This window comes from Artibeus jamaicensis, unplaced genomic scaffold, assembly GCF_021234435.1.
Source record: "Artibeus jamaicensis isolate MK-2021 breed Jamaican fruit bat unplaced genomic scaffold, CSHL_Jam_final contig_1940, whole genome shotgun sequence".
Classification (NCBI taxonomy): Eukaryota; Metazoa; Chordata; class Mammalia; order Chiroptera; family Phyllostomidae; genus Artibeus; species Artibeus jamaicensis.
In genome coordinates this window covers 169,527-183,135 of record NW_026521396.1, presented here as the reverse complement: position 1 = coordinate 183,135, position 13,609 = coordinate 169,527, and the positions used below count along the sequence as shown (strand labels likewise).

Genomic DNA, 13,609 nt, shown 5'->3' with positions numbered 1-13,609 from the left:
GTTCTCCCTTATTACTCCCATCCCCAGCAATCACCACACTGTTGTCCATGCTTTTAAGTTATCTTATTTTGTTAAAACTCTTGTTGACCTTTTAGATCTTTTGCCTACAAAGAGGCATATGTAAAATTTCGCCAATTTCTCTTTTTATTTTTATCCATATTTGTTTTATATACTTCAAGTTATATTCTTTAAGAGGATATACATTTACTTATTAACATATTCTTATAAGTATAATGTTTATTTTGTTCATGAAATAATCAGTTTTTCCTTGATGAAACATTATCAAAAGACATTTTCTCAGATATTATATTGTAATATCTCATTTTACTATGCTAATAGTTATCATAATTTCAGAATCATTTTTATGGAAGTTAATATTCCAACTTTTTTCCACTTTAACTATGTCAATTTGTGTTTAAACTGATGCTACACAGTTTTTTCATTGATCCTCTCAGGTACTTTGTCAGGGTGCCACCATGACTACTTGCAATGCCTCTCAGGGCCATCCTTCTTTCTTCATTCTGCAAGGCATTCCTGGGATGGAGGACAAACACAAATGGATATCAATCCCCTTCTCTTCCATGTACTTCTTCACCGTCCTTGGAAACTGCACCATCCTTTTCACCATCTCCACAGAGAGGTCCCTGCACAAGCCCATGTTCTTGCTCCTCTGCATGTTGGCCCTGACAGACCTGGGCATGTCCACAACCACTATTCCCAAGGTGCTCTGCATCTTCTGGTTTGGTCTGAGCAAGATCAGCTATGAGGGCTGCCTGGCCCAGCTGTTTTTCATCCACTCCATCTCTGCCTTGCAGTCTGCCATCTTAATGACCATGGCCTTTGACCGTTATGTGGCCATCTGTGAGCCCCTGCGCTATGCCACCATCCTGTCAAATAGTCGCATCGGTCTCATTGGCCTAGTGAGTTTAGTGAGAGCCATCCTGTTCATTCTGCCCATGCCCATCCTCCTCCAGCACGTACCCTTTCATACTAATCATGTCATCCCTACCACCTACTGTGAGCACATGGCTGTAGTGAAGATAGTATGTGTGGACACCACAGTCAACAGGATATATGGTCTGGTGGTGGCTTTGTTGGTTGTTGGACTAGACATCTCAGCTATTGCCTCATCTTATGTGCTAATCATCCGGGCAGTAATGCGGCTCTCTTCTAAGGAAGCTCACCACAAAGCTGTCAACACCTGTACCACACACATCTGTGTTATGCTTATCTCTTACACTCCCTCGCTTTTCTCTTTCCTCACTCACCGCTTTGGTCGGGGGATTCCACCTCATGTCCACACCATTCTTGGCAACTTATACTTCCTTGTACCTCCAATGCTCAATCCTATTATTTATGGAGTGAAAACCAAAGAATTTCGGGAAAAAGTGACTAAATATGTATGCTGGAAAAAGGAGCCCATAACCAGTGCCCAAGGTAAAAAACCTGGCTGATTATCAGCAGTGGTAGGTATGAAGAGAACAAATTAAGTAGATGCAGTTCTTGAGGGAATTTGTTAGTGGTAGAAATTGTCATGTTGGCAGGTTAACCTCCTGGATCCTTGAATAAGATGCTAAGACACAGGAGACCTACTTGCTCTCACTAATTTCAAAGCAAGGCAAGTAACCCTTAAGAAAGAAAAATAATAGCATCTCTCCATACCTGACATGGTGTTTGGAGAAATTATGTATGATAACGTATGCACAAACTGAATGCATGTAAAACGGGGTATAGTGTTTTCTTATGGAGAGAACATAAGAACAAACAATAACTTGTCCACCATTTTGAAAGGCAATCCAGTTGTGAGTCAATGTGGGTGTGTATTTGTATTTGTGTATTACAGGGGAGATGGAAAGTGAAGATTATTTGTAGGGAGTGAGAAGGGACATTAAAAGTGCAAACTTGTGTCTAGTCCCTTTTATTATCCCTGCTGCTGGAGCTTTACATTTGTTGCTTCCTTGCGAACTAGAGAATATGGACAAGAAACATAATTCAATTCCCAAATAAATTTCAGAAGAAAAAGAAAACTAGAAGTTTCTAAGCTTATAAGGTCGCTATGCATTTTAACTAATTTTACACTTGTAAAAACTCCTAGTGTCTACTCCTCTGGTTGTCTCAACTAATTTCAGTGTCTGAGAAGAATCACTTACAGTGACAATTCTGGGAATGTTTTATTAGTGGTTGTAGTTATAAAAATCAGTTTTATACTGGAAATATTTGTTTACAGACCTCTGCAAGGCACTTTCTCTAGGAGTCCAAAAACAAATCATGAGTAGGTACCTGGAACAGCTGGTAAAACTCAGATCCTATGTCCCAGTATTATTAAATCCAGAGGATATCGTTAGTCACTTCTTGACACTGGTTAGAGATTTAGTGGCCAATATTTTAAGATGCATGTAGTTTGAAGACAGAAAGATTGTAGTGTTATTCATCATATGGTAGAACTAATATATGAAGGTAGAAGTTAGTGAAAAAAATACCTACCGTTAAGGCCACAAAGCCACTATTTAGAGACTTAAAATATTAAAAAAATACAGTAAATAAACAAAACTTTCCCAGAATTCGGTACGATAGGGAAGTTGGTATGATTTGGTATGATTTGAGCCTGATATGATCAGGTTTAGTGTATTAGGCTGAAATACACTAAACAATTCAATAACAGGGACTGAGGAAGCTGGGCTATTTTAGAGGTTGAAATAATGGACACAGCCTTCAGGAAATGAAAAAACTCAGGATTATATAGCAATTGGCTTTTCTATAAATGGAGGACCAGCGATGAAGGAAACCTTGCAGGAGCAGTAACAGTTGAGGAACACAGTGCTGCTTATTTGAAATGAATACTAAGAGTAGATACTTAAAGCACCAGAAACATATAGAGACAACAAAAATCACTCAGCAAAATGTTTTATGATTAATCATTTAATTGACAAATAAGTGTCAGCTTGTGAAAGAGCCCGGGGCAACATTAGCCTGACTAGCACTAGTTAACCAAATTTACTTTTTGCTGAGAGTGATTTTTTTCATTTGATTTGAATGGTATTGAGATACAGAAGCACAGCGCACATGCTATGAAATACTACCAGCTTTTTATTATTTCTTCATTTTCCTTTTGTCTTTGGTGAGATAGTTTACAAAAGTGACTTCATTTATACCTGAACAAAATATATATTGTGGGAATTGTGCCAGGAAAACTGGAAGCAGCCATTGATTCTGGGGAAAAACTGGGGGAACTAAAGAAATCAGAAAAAGTGCAAGAAGAAAAGCTGACTGTGCCTGCCCTTTTTGGTTTGGACTTTCTTCCTCTTTCAAAAAAGTCAAAGTGTTATGAATTCATGGTTGATTATTTCTATTATTGCATGAGATTGATTCCTGTGGGCTTGCTGACAATGTGACACATGACATTAACATTAATTAACCATTTTTCTGGTCACATCTATAGAGTAGTCCTTAGCAATGCAAAAGTTAGAAAAATGTTCATGTTTCATATTTAGGTCAAGTTTAATCACTTGTACTTGTCTGTTAGGTATTTCCACATTGGATTAACACAGGGTATGCTTCACTTTTGTTATTTCCATTATCCCTGGAGAATTTGAAATGGTCCCAAGTTCTCAAATAAATTACAAATAATTATACAAACATTTTCTAATAAATTATCAGGGAGGTGACACTTCTGAGTAGAGTGTAGGGTACTGGGGCAGAAGGTTTTTCAACATTGAAAATTCAAAAAGTTGCTTATTGACAGTTTATTTAGAAATATGATCACAGGGAGCGGGAGTACAAAACAGGCAGAGTGCAACTGGGAAAAAGGAAAAACCAATACAAAGATTTTAAATCCATTTTTACACTGCTAGTGGAGACTGGTGTCCAGCCCCTCCAGGACCACCTGAGGAGCCTTATGACACATTTCACAATCGGCTTTCCCCGGGGATGAAAGGATTATACTCAATGGATCATCGATTGCATCGCAAGTGATAACTTCCCTATTCTTCTAGGCTTCCTATGCATGACAGCAGAGCTTGTGGCGGGGGGGGGGGGGTCCTGTGGCATGCAGTTAATGTGACCCTACGGCAAGAAGTGCTGGGCACTAGACTTGACCTGACATTGGCTGTCTGATTACACCTGCATGGAACTAGTCACTGTAACAGAGGCTGAATAAGGTGTGACCAAGGGGATGTTGAAGCAGTGTGCAAGGATTGTCTAATGTAACAAACTATGGCTTAGAGACATGGTAGAACATTTTAATTTTTAGTTAATTACTGAGTGAACTTGGGACAAATGCAACCTTAAGATAACATAGGTATTTTTTACATGTCTTTTATGAAAAAAAATATGTAGTGAAAATTAAACAAGAAATAACTTCTCTGGGCAAAAGTAAAGTATAGCTTAGTTATACAAACATTATATATTTTTTCTTGTTAATTTATCTAATAACATCTCAGCAACTGTTCCATAAGAGCATATATAGACTTATTTTATTCTTTTTCATGACTCCTTAGTATTTCTCTGTATGTTTGTTAAATTTCTTTCAGCTGTCACCTATTAATAGACAAATGGTTGTTCCAGGCTTTTGTTGTTCAAAAAGATCATAAGAGCATCCTGTTATATTGACCTTTTTCCTGCATATGCCAAGTATTATTGTAGTATAAATATGTAGATATGGAATTATTATAAGGAAATATATAAGTCTCTTCTCCTTTTGTATAGTTCTTTTTGTAAAGTCAACAAAATACACTATATGAAATATAAACATTAAAATATAATGTGGACAATTTAAACATTCTATTCAGCTTGACTGGCAATAGTTGAGATTGTATTAATTTTGTAGGTTTCATGTAATAAATTGTTACAATCTAGTTATCTTAAAACAACAATTTTTTTCTCTTGCATAATTCTGCAGGCTAAAAGTTCAAAATCAAGTTTTCAGTGGGGCCCTGCTCCCTCTAAAAGCTTTGGGGGAGGGAAACTTTCTTTACCTCTCTCCTGGCTTCTGATGGTTGCTGACAATATTTGGTGTTCCTTAGCTGAAGACACATCTCTTCAACTTCTGTCTCTGTCATTACATGGCTTTTCCTCCCTGTGTCTCTTCATATCATCCATCTCATACAAATTTTTCTCTTCTTATAAAGATCCCAGGCTCTGGATTAGGCCTCAGCCTAATTCAATATAAGGTTTTCTTAATTATATCTTAAAGAACTTATTTCCAAATAAGTTTACATTCCAAAATTCTGGACATGTACTCACACCTATTCCTTATATAAACAAATACTACAAGTATTATGACTATAAAATAAAATCATGTTTATAATACTATTTTGCAGTTTATTATTTAACCTCATATTATTGACTGTAACTGATGATACTATATGTATAGATTCATTCTCCTCTTCCTTTTTAAAACTATTTCACAATATGCTCTAACCAATTCTGTATTGGTAGACATTTAGATTAATTCCAATATTTATTTTTATTTAAAAATGTGTCCTTTGAACAGAGGTTGGAAAAAATGGTCCATGGGCTAGATTTGACCTATTGCTTGTTCTGGTAAATACGGTTTTATTGGAACACAGCCACCCATTTGTTCACCACAGTGGTAGTGTTGATTTGTTGTGACAAAGATCATTGTACCAACAAATTCAAAAATACTTACTCTCTGAAACTATACAGAAAGAGTGCTCTGACCCTTGCCTCAGAGGAAGCCAAGGCAAGAGAAAGAGGGGGAGAGAAAGAGAGAGAAGATGAGAGCTGGAAAATTGTTACTTGGAATTTTCTTTTTTATTGCCCTCCAAATTCTATTAGTGTCATATAATAAGCATGTGAATGTGCCTCACAGACTTCCTGTTATAGGGAGCTAATTGACTGAAGAACCCAACTACTACAATTTGAAATCCATCATTGCATTTTCATCAAGTAATGTCTCCCAGAGAATTCTCCCAACCAATGACTGAGTGTGTCAAGGGTACTAAGACCCCTTCCTGGGGAATATAAAACATGTTGGCAGGCTCCTCGGTCAGCTGATCTTGTCTTTGCATGGCAATCTAACATACTTCCACTCAGCCTTTTCTCTCTTTCTCCTTGACTTGGGGGGCTTATACTGTGGTTTTACTGCTCTCTCAATCTACACAGATTGTCTGTTTTTTTTTTCACACAGATAGTACATGTTAAATTCCATCTTGGTATCTGCTTTGCAGAGGACCCACACTAATACAAGTTGACACTGAGAGTGATACAAGTGACAAGACAGGAAATTGGGACTAGTTCACTTCCTGCCTGGTAGGCAGAGAATGCTCTTGTGATTATTAGATGGGGCAGGAAAATGCCTGGAAAGAGGTAGTGGTTCAATTGCCAAGTATTTTACCAATACTGGGAAATTTTATGTCAAGTGCAATTAGGCAGGCATTTGAAGAATATGGGTGAAGCAGTGACTAAAAGTATGGAAATTTACTGCTTACTGGGAATTTGTTTTTATGACCTATAGGATGACAGAGTCCATAATAAGCATTTGATAGCTGAAAGGGAGAACTAGAGAGCCTTAGCGGTGGTAGTATATAAAGAAATCTTCATCACTTATACTGGAAGGGAAGATGTAATTGCCTGGCAGGCTGGAGACCCAACTGTGAGTGTCTCAAGGCTCCAGGGACATCCTAACATTCAGCTAAGGCAGGTTTTCCATGTATAGATCAGGGTCTTGGTAGAAAAACATGAAAACTTGAAAAGTGAGACAAAAGCATTAACATCCAGATTGATATTGCTGAAGATGACTCAGAAATTTGCTTCGGACCTTCTGAATAGTCAGGGATTCCCTGCAAAGTTCCAGGACTACTTCTGTGCTAAGGCACTCTACAGAAGCCTCTGCCCTGAATGACAACAGTTGCCCCATCCCATGACATAACTTCTCCTCTTTCTCTTCTTTTCCTGAAAGTATGGCTGATACAGTGGGCTAAATCACTGCATAACACAGCTAGGTACATTCTAAAATTCAAGCAAGAATAAAAAGACCATAACCCTAAATAATTCAAAGACCTCACTGGCATGTGTTGGTAGAAGACAGGAACAATCTCTGGAGTTGAATTTTGAGTGTGCTTGGTCAAAGGTGTTAGAATATAAGATTACATAAACAATAATTAATTTATTTAGGAATGGGACTGAACATGTATTAGTTTTTCATTGCTCTGTAATGACCTGCCTCAAATGGAGCAGGCAAACTACAGCTGGAGTTCCTTGAATTAGGCTTTACATCCTAGACATAAATATTCCTTCATAGCTCCTGGCTTTATTCTGTGGGCTCTTTCTGGGTTCGTGGTTATACCCTCTTAGTCATTCATATGTTTCATGAATAGAAGCAAATGTTTGTATTTGAGCAGTCTGTCACCTTGATTCTTGCCAGTATAATGCTGGAAGTTTGTGAACTTTCTTTCATTTGTACTCTAATCAACAGGAGAAGATAGGGATGCTTTTACACAATGTCAGCAGAATAAAATATGTAAAACTAGGTGATTTGCTTGGCTACCTGGTGGTACTCTTTTGTCCCATTATAAATGAACATACAGGGTAATTCCAAACTGAGAAGAACATGACTATATTCCAGTTAAGGATTAAGTTAAGGATTATACAACCAGGTAAGCCTTAGTACCTGGCCTAGTGATAGCAAATAGGAGGGAAATTTAGAGTGGAGAGTGGAGAAGGACTCCACTCTAAAGGTGAATATTAGGTAAATATTAGCTGCAGCCCTGAGGTCAATTGCTCAGACAATGGCTAGAATTCTGCCTACTAACCTCCTTCTCCTGAGTCTTCCCTTGGAGAAAAACGGCCTTTAAGAATAATGTACAGCTGTTTCCTAAACCCATTAGAGAAATACATTTGTGCTATACAAAGGCTGGATTGTGGCAGCCGGAAAATAGCTCACAGGCTACACTAGAGGGAGCATAATTATAATTGCCTGAGAACTCCTGCTAATTGCCAAGGTCATTCCAAGCAGAGGCTACTTCCAAGCAGGAATGAGAATGGCCTTAGAGATACAAGTTGCAGACCCACAAAAGAGAGTTTAAATAAAAGTCTGTTGATTTTAGCTCAAAAACTCCTCAATGATTTTGCTGCAGGAAATTTAGATCACTTCCGCCCAACCTTCTCTCCCTCTTTCACTTAGGGTCAAACTTTGACTGTAGTCTGATGGTATTCCTACCCTACCTTCGCTGTCTCCCTAGTTTCATTCACACACGTACTTCCACCAATAAAATTCTTATGTTTCATCTTTCCTCAACATCTCTTTCTCTGGGGACTCAGACTGACATAGCTCCCTCGGACAAAGCAAACAAGTTAGATTTCAATAGAGACTGGACAATGCATTCTATCAAAACCAACTCCTGGGGGCACAAGTGTCTCAGAAGAGTGGAGATTAGATGGGAATGGGTTGGGGCACTAAAAACATAATAACTAGAAAAGGAAGACATTTTCAGTTCTCCAAATAGTGGTAACTGTTTATATCATAACCTAGAGACATCTTTATTTCGCTATTGGTGTTAAAGATGATATAGGCACACTCTAGTTGCCTGGCTTTTTTGATTAAGTCATTTCTACTAAATGTTCTACTTAGTTTTGCTGTACAACTTCTTTATTCTTGGTTGTATATAGAGAGGCAACATAAGCATAATAGAATGGAAAAATATTTTATAATCAGAAATATTATAATTTGAATTCAGGCTTAACCACTTGCTACCTGTGTGACTATAGAAACATTACAAAGAAATTGAGCCTTTGTAACTTTATCTGAAAAATGGATATTAATACATAGCTTGAGTTAAAATTGAAATGATTCCATGGGATCTTATATATAAAAATACCTAGAATAACTAGCACAAATCAACTTCAACAGGTGGTCTTTCTGCTGGAACTAATAGAATGTGAAGAATATAATGTAGGAGTCTCCCTATTCACTCCTCCCCTGAGACAGAGCTACCCCAACATTAGTTATAGCCTTGAACTTTTCTTATGTTTTTTTATTATCCAGTGTCATCATCTGATTATCCAAGGTTTAATGCTACGTGTTCTCTGTCACCGAGATTATATTTTGATGACAGTAGAATATTCATTACTTTTATTTTATTAGTTTCTCTCTAAAGTCTGACATGCTGATATCATATGATGACAGTCAAAAGTCAGTGTTCATCAGAAATTCTCTCTGCATGCTCTCACCTTCAAAGGGAAATCTGGCTTAAAAGTACAAAAAGGCACAGAGGAGCCACCACAGATGAATTATCTGATTCTACACTTTTTCCTTCCCCCAGGCCAACATTCCCCAAATGCACCCTTTATAAAACCACTTTCATAGTTAAGAATAAATTAGGACATTTCTTTACTAAGAGAGATTAAGAGCAGAACAATCTCAAGAAAAGAGTGGATTCTTTCTTCTCTGAAATAGATAATATGATTTATTTTTTCTGTTCTGTAGGCATTTTCCTACTCTGAAGGCTAGGCAGGACAAGATGAAACACAAAGGAAAAAATGTATTTAGTACAGGGGGTTCTCTGTTCTCTAGGTCATATGAATTAAAAAATGCTCTTAAGGTTTATAGACTGTTTAGCCCACCTGAGTAGAAAATAGGCTAGAACTGGTTAGAAGTCTTGACTAGCAATAGATTACACACACTACTCTTATTTTCAGAGTGATTATACTTTTAAGATTCTCAAGCACAGTGATAGAGATTTAAGGAGTATTTATAAATTTAGGATTCTTTTTCTTGACTTTGAAGTCAATATCACAATTGTTTAAATTGCACTAAAAGTGAGACTATAACATTTTTAATAGTTATTATACTTAATGGTTTTGTTTTATTTACCTTTTATTAGGAATGAGGTCCTTTTTGTCTAACTATTCAGTCTTGTATTTGTCTTATTACATTGTGCAACTGATCCTATGATAACTATGTATTTAAATGATTAGATAGGAATTTCATTTACTACAGTGATTTAAAAGCATTTCAATATGGAAGTGCTTTACATATGACTTGAGTCATCCTAGAATATTAATTCAGGAACAAATATCTTTCTTATAACATATGCTTTTTAAAAATTATTACAATTTTTAAAATTGTTTTTCAAGTACAGTTTTCTGCCTTTCCCCCACCCCTGCCAACCACCTCAGCCCTCCCCACCTCCCTCCTCCATTTTCATCTCCCTTGTTATTGTCCATATGTCCTTTATAATTGTTCCTGTAAACCCCTCACCCTTTTTCCCTTTTATCCCCTCCCTTCTCCCTTCTGATCACTGTCATAACATATGCTTTTTTAAGATGAAAATTCTGATCATTAGAGTCTCTTAAATTAGTTATCTGGACAGATATTTTTCTTTGCAATGAAACTTTCTGTTATATGTATCTAAACAGTTCCTGAGTCTATTTATGCCATCTTTAATTTCCTTCACTTTTGTCATAAGCATCCACATCATCACAATCATCTGATTGGTATTGTGAACATGCTGCATTGCCATTACATTAAAAATTATTGGTGAAAAGGCCAGTTTCTTAAAAAGTTATTATATGTTAAGGTGGTATCCAAAGAAATGAGTATGTCAGATTCCTTTCAGGAATAAGACACTACTTAGACGCAGAGACTTAGAGAAATAGAATAGAGAAAACTAAAGCAAGTATAAACTTTCCATCAAGCCAAGGAAAGATAATCTTGGATCATATACAGAGAAATTTTGTGTGTAGTTAATAAACATGCACACAGAAGTGAAAGTTATTAGGAGGCCCATATCATGATTGCTGTCAAAAGTCATAGAAAGAGCTTTCTTAGCCTCTTCCTTTTTTACTTCATAGATAAATTAGGAAAAACAAATATACTGGGTCTTCATGAGGGCCAACACACATATACCTCCATGATCTATTCTTTCATAACTCATTTGGAGATACAGCTGGATCTTGAATAGTTGGGCAAAGGCTCAAAGGTTTTATTACTCTCAAGTTTGTTGTGTGCACCCATGGTCTATGCAGGTTTTTTGCACAGGCATTTAGCCACCTTGTCTTGTATTTTCTTCATTTTGATACCATAGATGATGGGGTTGAGCATTGAAGGTAGAAGAAGGTAGAGATTGGCAAGGAGAATGTGGGTTTCAGGTGGGATATTGAGACCAATTCGGTGGGTGAAGGAGGAAAACAGTGCAGGCACATAAGTGACAATGATGACAAAGAGGTGGGCTGAACATGTGTTGAGAGCTTTGAAGATGGCATTTCGAGACTCTAGGCGTACCACAGCCTGTAGGATGAGACCATATGAGAAGCCAATAAGCAGCAAATCAAGTCCTATCACGAGCAGAATCACAAAGAGCCCATAGATACGATTAGGTCTGGTGTGGTCACAGGCCATTTTTACTACAGCCATGTGGTCACAGTAAGTGTGGGGAATTACCATGTGGCAGAACGTCAACCTCTGAAGCAGAAGAGGCATAGGCAGGACAAGAATCACACCCTTGGCTAGAGCTACCAGTCCCAGGCGTCCAACTAAGGAATGGCTCAGAATTGTGTTGTAGTGCAATGGTTTACACACAGCCACGAAGCGGTCAAAAGCCATTGCAACGAGTAGAGCTGATCGTACCACAGATGCTCCATGGATGAAAAACATCTGGATGAAACAAGCATTGAAAGCTATATCCTGGTCATTGAACCAGAAGAGGCAGAGGAGCTTGGGCAACAGAGCCAGAGTAGATATGAGGTCAGCCACCATCAGCAGGGCCAGGAGCAGGTACATTGGTGTATGAAGTGTGGGTTCTGTGGCCACCAAGATGAGAATAGCACCATTGCCAATGAGGATAGCCAAAAACATGAAGGAGAAAGGAAGAGATAGCCACAAGTGCTGTGACTCTAAGCCTGGAATGCCGATCAAAGTAAAGGTCAGGATGCTGGAATGATTGAAGATGAGCATAGTAGAAGCTGTTGGTGGTTGTTAAAGTTTAGACACCTGCCAATGAGATACAGGTAGTGGGTAGTTTTGTAAGTTTGGTTTTTAATGAGTTGCTAAAATGGGGCTCAGTGAGGGAGAGAACACCTCTTTGGGATCATGGAGTTTGCAATCAAGCTTTAGGTCTATCTCAAAGCACCTATATTATTTTCATAATCATTTTTTAAAATGACACTCAGTTTTCTTCTTTGTGAATGGAATGTTTACTCTCCCCCCTCACAGTTCAACAATTCTAAATTTAAATTTTTCTAGAGTTTTGAGTAATATTAGTATAAAATAATTTTTATTATTGACTCAAGGATGGAAGAACCAGGATCTTCTCACTGGAAAGCTTTCTAGATAAAGAGGAAATAAGCTTCCTTATCCCTGTTGCAAGAGTGCTGAGAAGTTAAAAAGCAATATTTTTTGAGTTTCTTTTGTTTTTTATAGGTTGTCCCTTTTTCAGGGATCTACTCTGGTCATAATCCCATTTCTATCCATTCTGGACAAAGTATAAAAGAATTATTGTCCAAATAATGACACCATTAATTGAGTGGGTGCCTCTCACTACCTCTCAAGCTAAATACTTATGCATTTGATCAGTACTTTGAGGGTTTTTACATGCCCTGTTCACCTTTCTCTACAATAACTGGACCTCATGTGTAGATTGAATTTTGTTTAGTCATAAAATATTAACCTTAAATTAGTCCACTGAGCTACCTAAGAGTACTGGTTTATTCTTCAGGTCTTATCATGAATTAAGCAGATTTCTTTCTCTTTCCAGTAATATATTCACTAACACCATCTTTCCTATTACATCTTATTTCCTCAGCAGGACAGAAAGCATGTTCCATCATTACAATCTCTTTCTTGTGTTTATACTCCACTTCTGCGATCCTCTTTCCCTTAATTGTACTTATATAGTAAAGAAACCAATCCCGTTAAACCCAAATCTGTCTACTTTAAATCCATACAAGAGCAGCTAAACATGACTTCCAGGAAACATACAACATCATCATTGATTCTAGTTTTACCAGAGTCATTAGATGAGTTCTCATCATAGCCAGGCAAACATAACACATAACATTTCTGTTCATACATTATCCTGTTAGACATGCTCTTATCTTTCTTCATCTCCTAACAAGCTCACCTCCCTCCTCAAAATCAGAAGGTGATCTATCTTTCTTTTTCATTAAAAAAAAAACAAATGAGAAAAATAGAACCAGAGACATGGAAATAAAGAACAAGCTGACAGTGATCAGAGGGCCATGGGGAGGAGGATAACAGGGGTTAGAGGAGGGGGTTAAGAAGAGGAAGGGACAAGCCAAAGAACAAGAATAGAGGACTCATGGGCACAGACAATGTGGAGGGATTGACTGTGGGAGTGGGAGGGGACAGGGCAGGGAAAAGTAATGGGGAAAAAGGCAGGATAACTATAACTGAACAACAATATAAAATATACATATAAATAATTAAAAGGACTTTTGAATGAAAAAAAAAGAAGCATAGACAATAAGTATTCTCTTCCCTCCCAACATAAAGTATAACTTCAGTGCATTGGAAAAGGGAAGAATTTATGGAGAAAACTTTATCTTTGTGAGGAAATATAGAGTCCCGTTTTCACAAAATGTAATGAGAAAATAGTAATCCTGGAAAAACATGTTTAGAGTAAATGGAAAT

At 37.4% G+C, this 13,609-nt stretch overlaps 2 protein-coding genes across 2 annotated transcripts; one reads left to right on the top strand and one right to left on the bottom strand.

Moving 5' to 3' along the window:
- Window positions 1-476: 476 nt before the first annotated feature.
- On the top strand, window positions 477-1,454 carry LOC119044651 (olfactory receptor 52P1-like). The gene has a single exon (XM_037139110.2). The coding sequence runs from the start codon at window positions 477-479 to the stop codon at window positions 1,452-1,454; it is 978 nt and encodes a 325-aa protein (XP_036995005.2).
- Window positions 1,455-10,978: 9,524 nt separating this feature from the next.
- Window positions 10,979-11,914, bottom strand: LOC119044650 (olfactory receptor 52P1-like). The gene has a single exon (XM_037139109.2). The coding sequence runs from the start codon at window positions 11,912-11,914 to the stop codon at window positions 10,979-10,981; it is 936 nt and encodes a 311-aa protein (XP_036995004.2).
- Between the last annotated feature and the right edge of the window lie 1,695 nt (window positions 11,915-13,609).

Bases quoted from the DNA above. Each gene is read 5' to 3' on its own strand.
- LOC119044651 (XM_037139110.2), top strand. From the start codon at position 477: ATGACTACTTGCAATGCCTCTCAGGGCCATCCTTCTTTCTTCATTCTG.
- LOC119044650 (XM_037139109.2), bottom strand. From the start codon at position 11,914: ATGCTCATCTTCAATCATTCCAGCATCCTGACCTTTACTTTGATCGGC.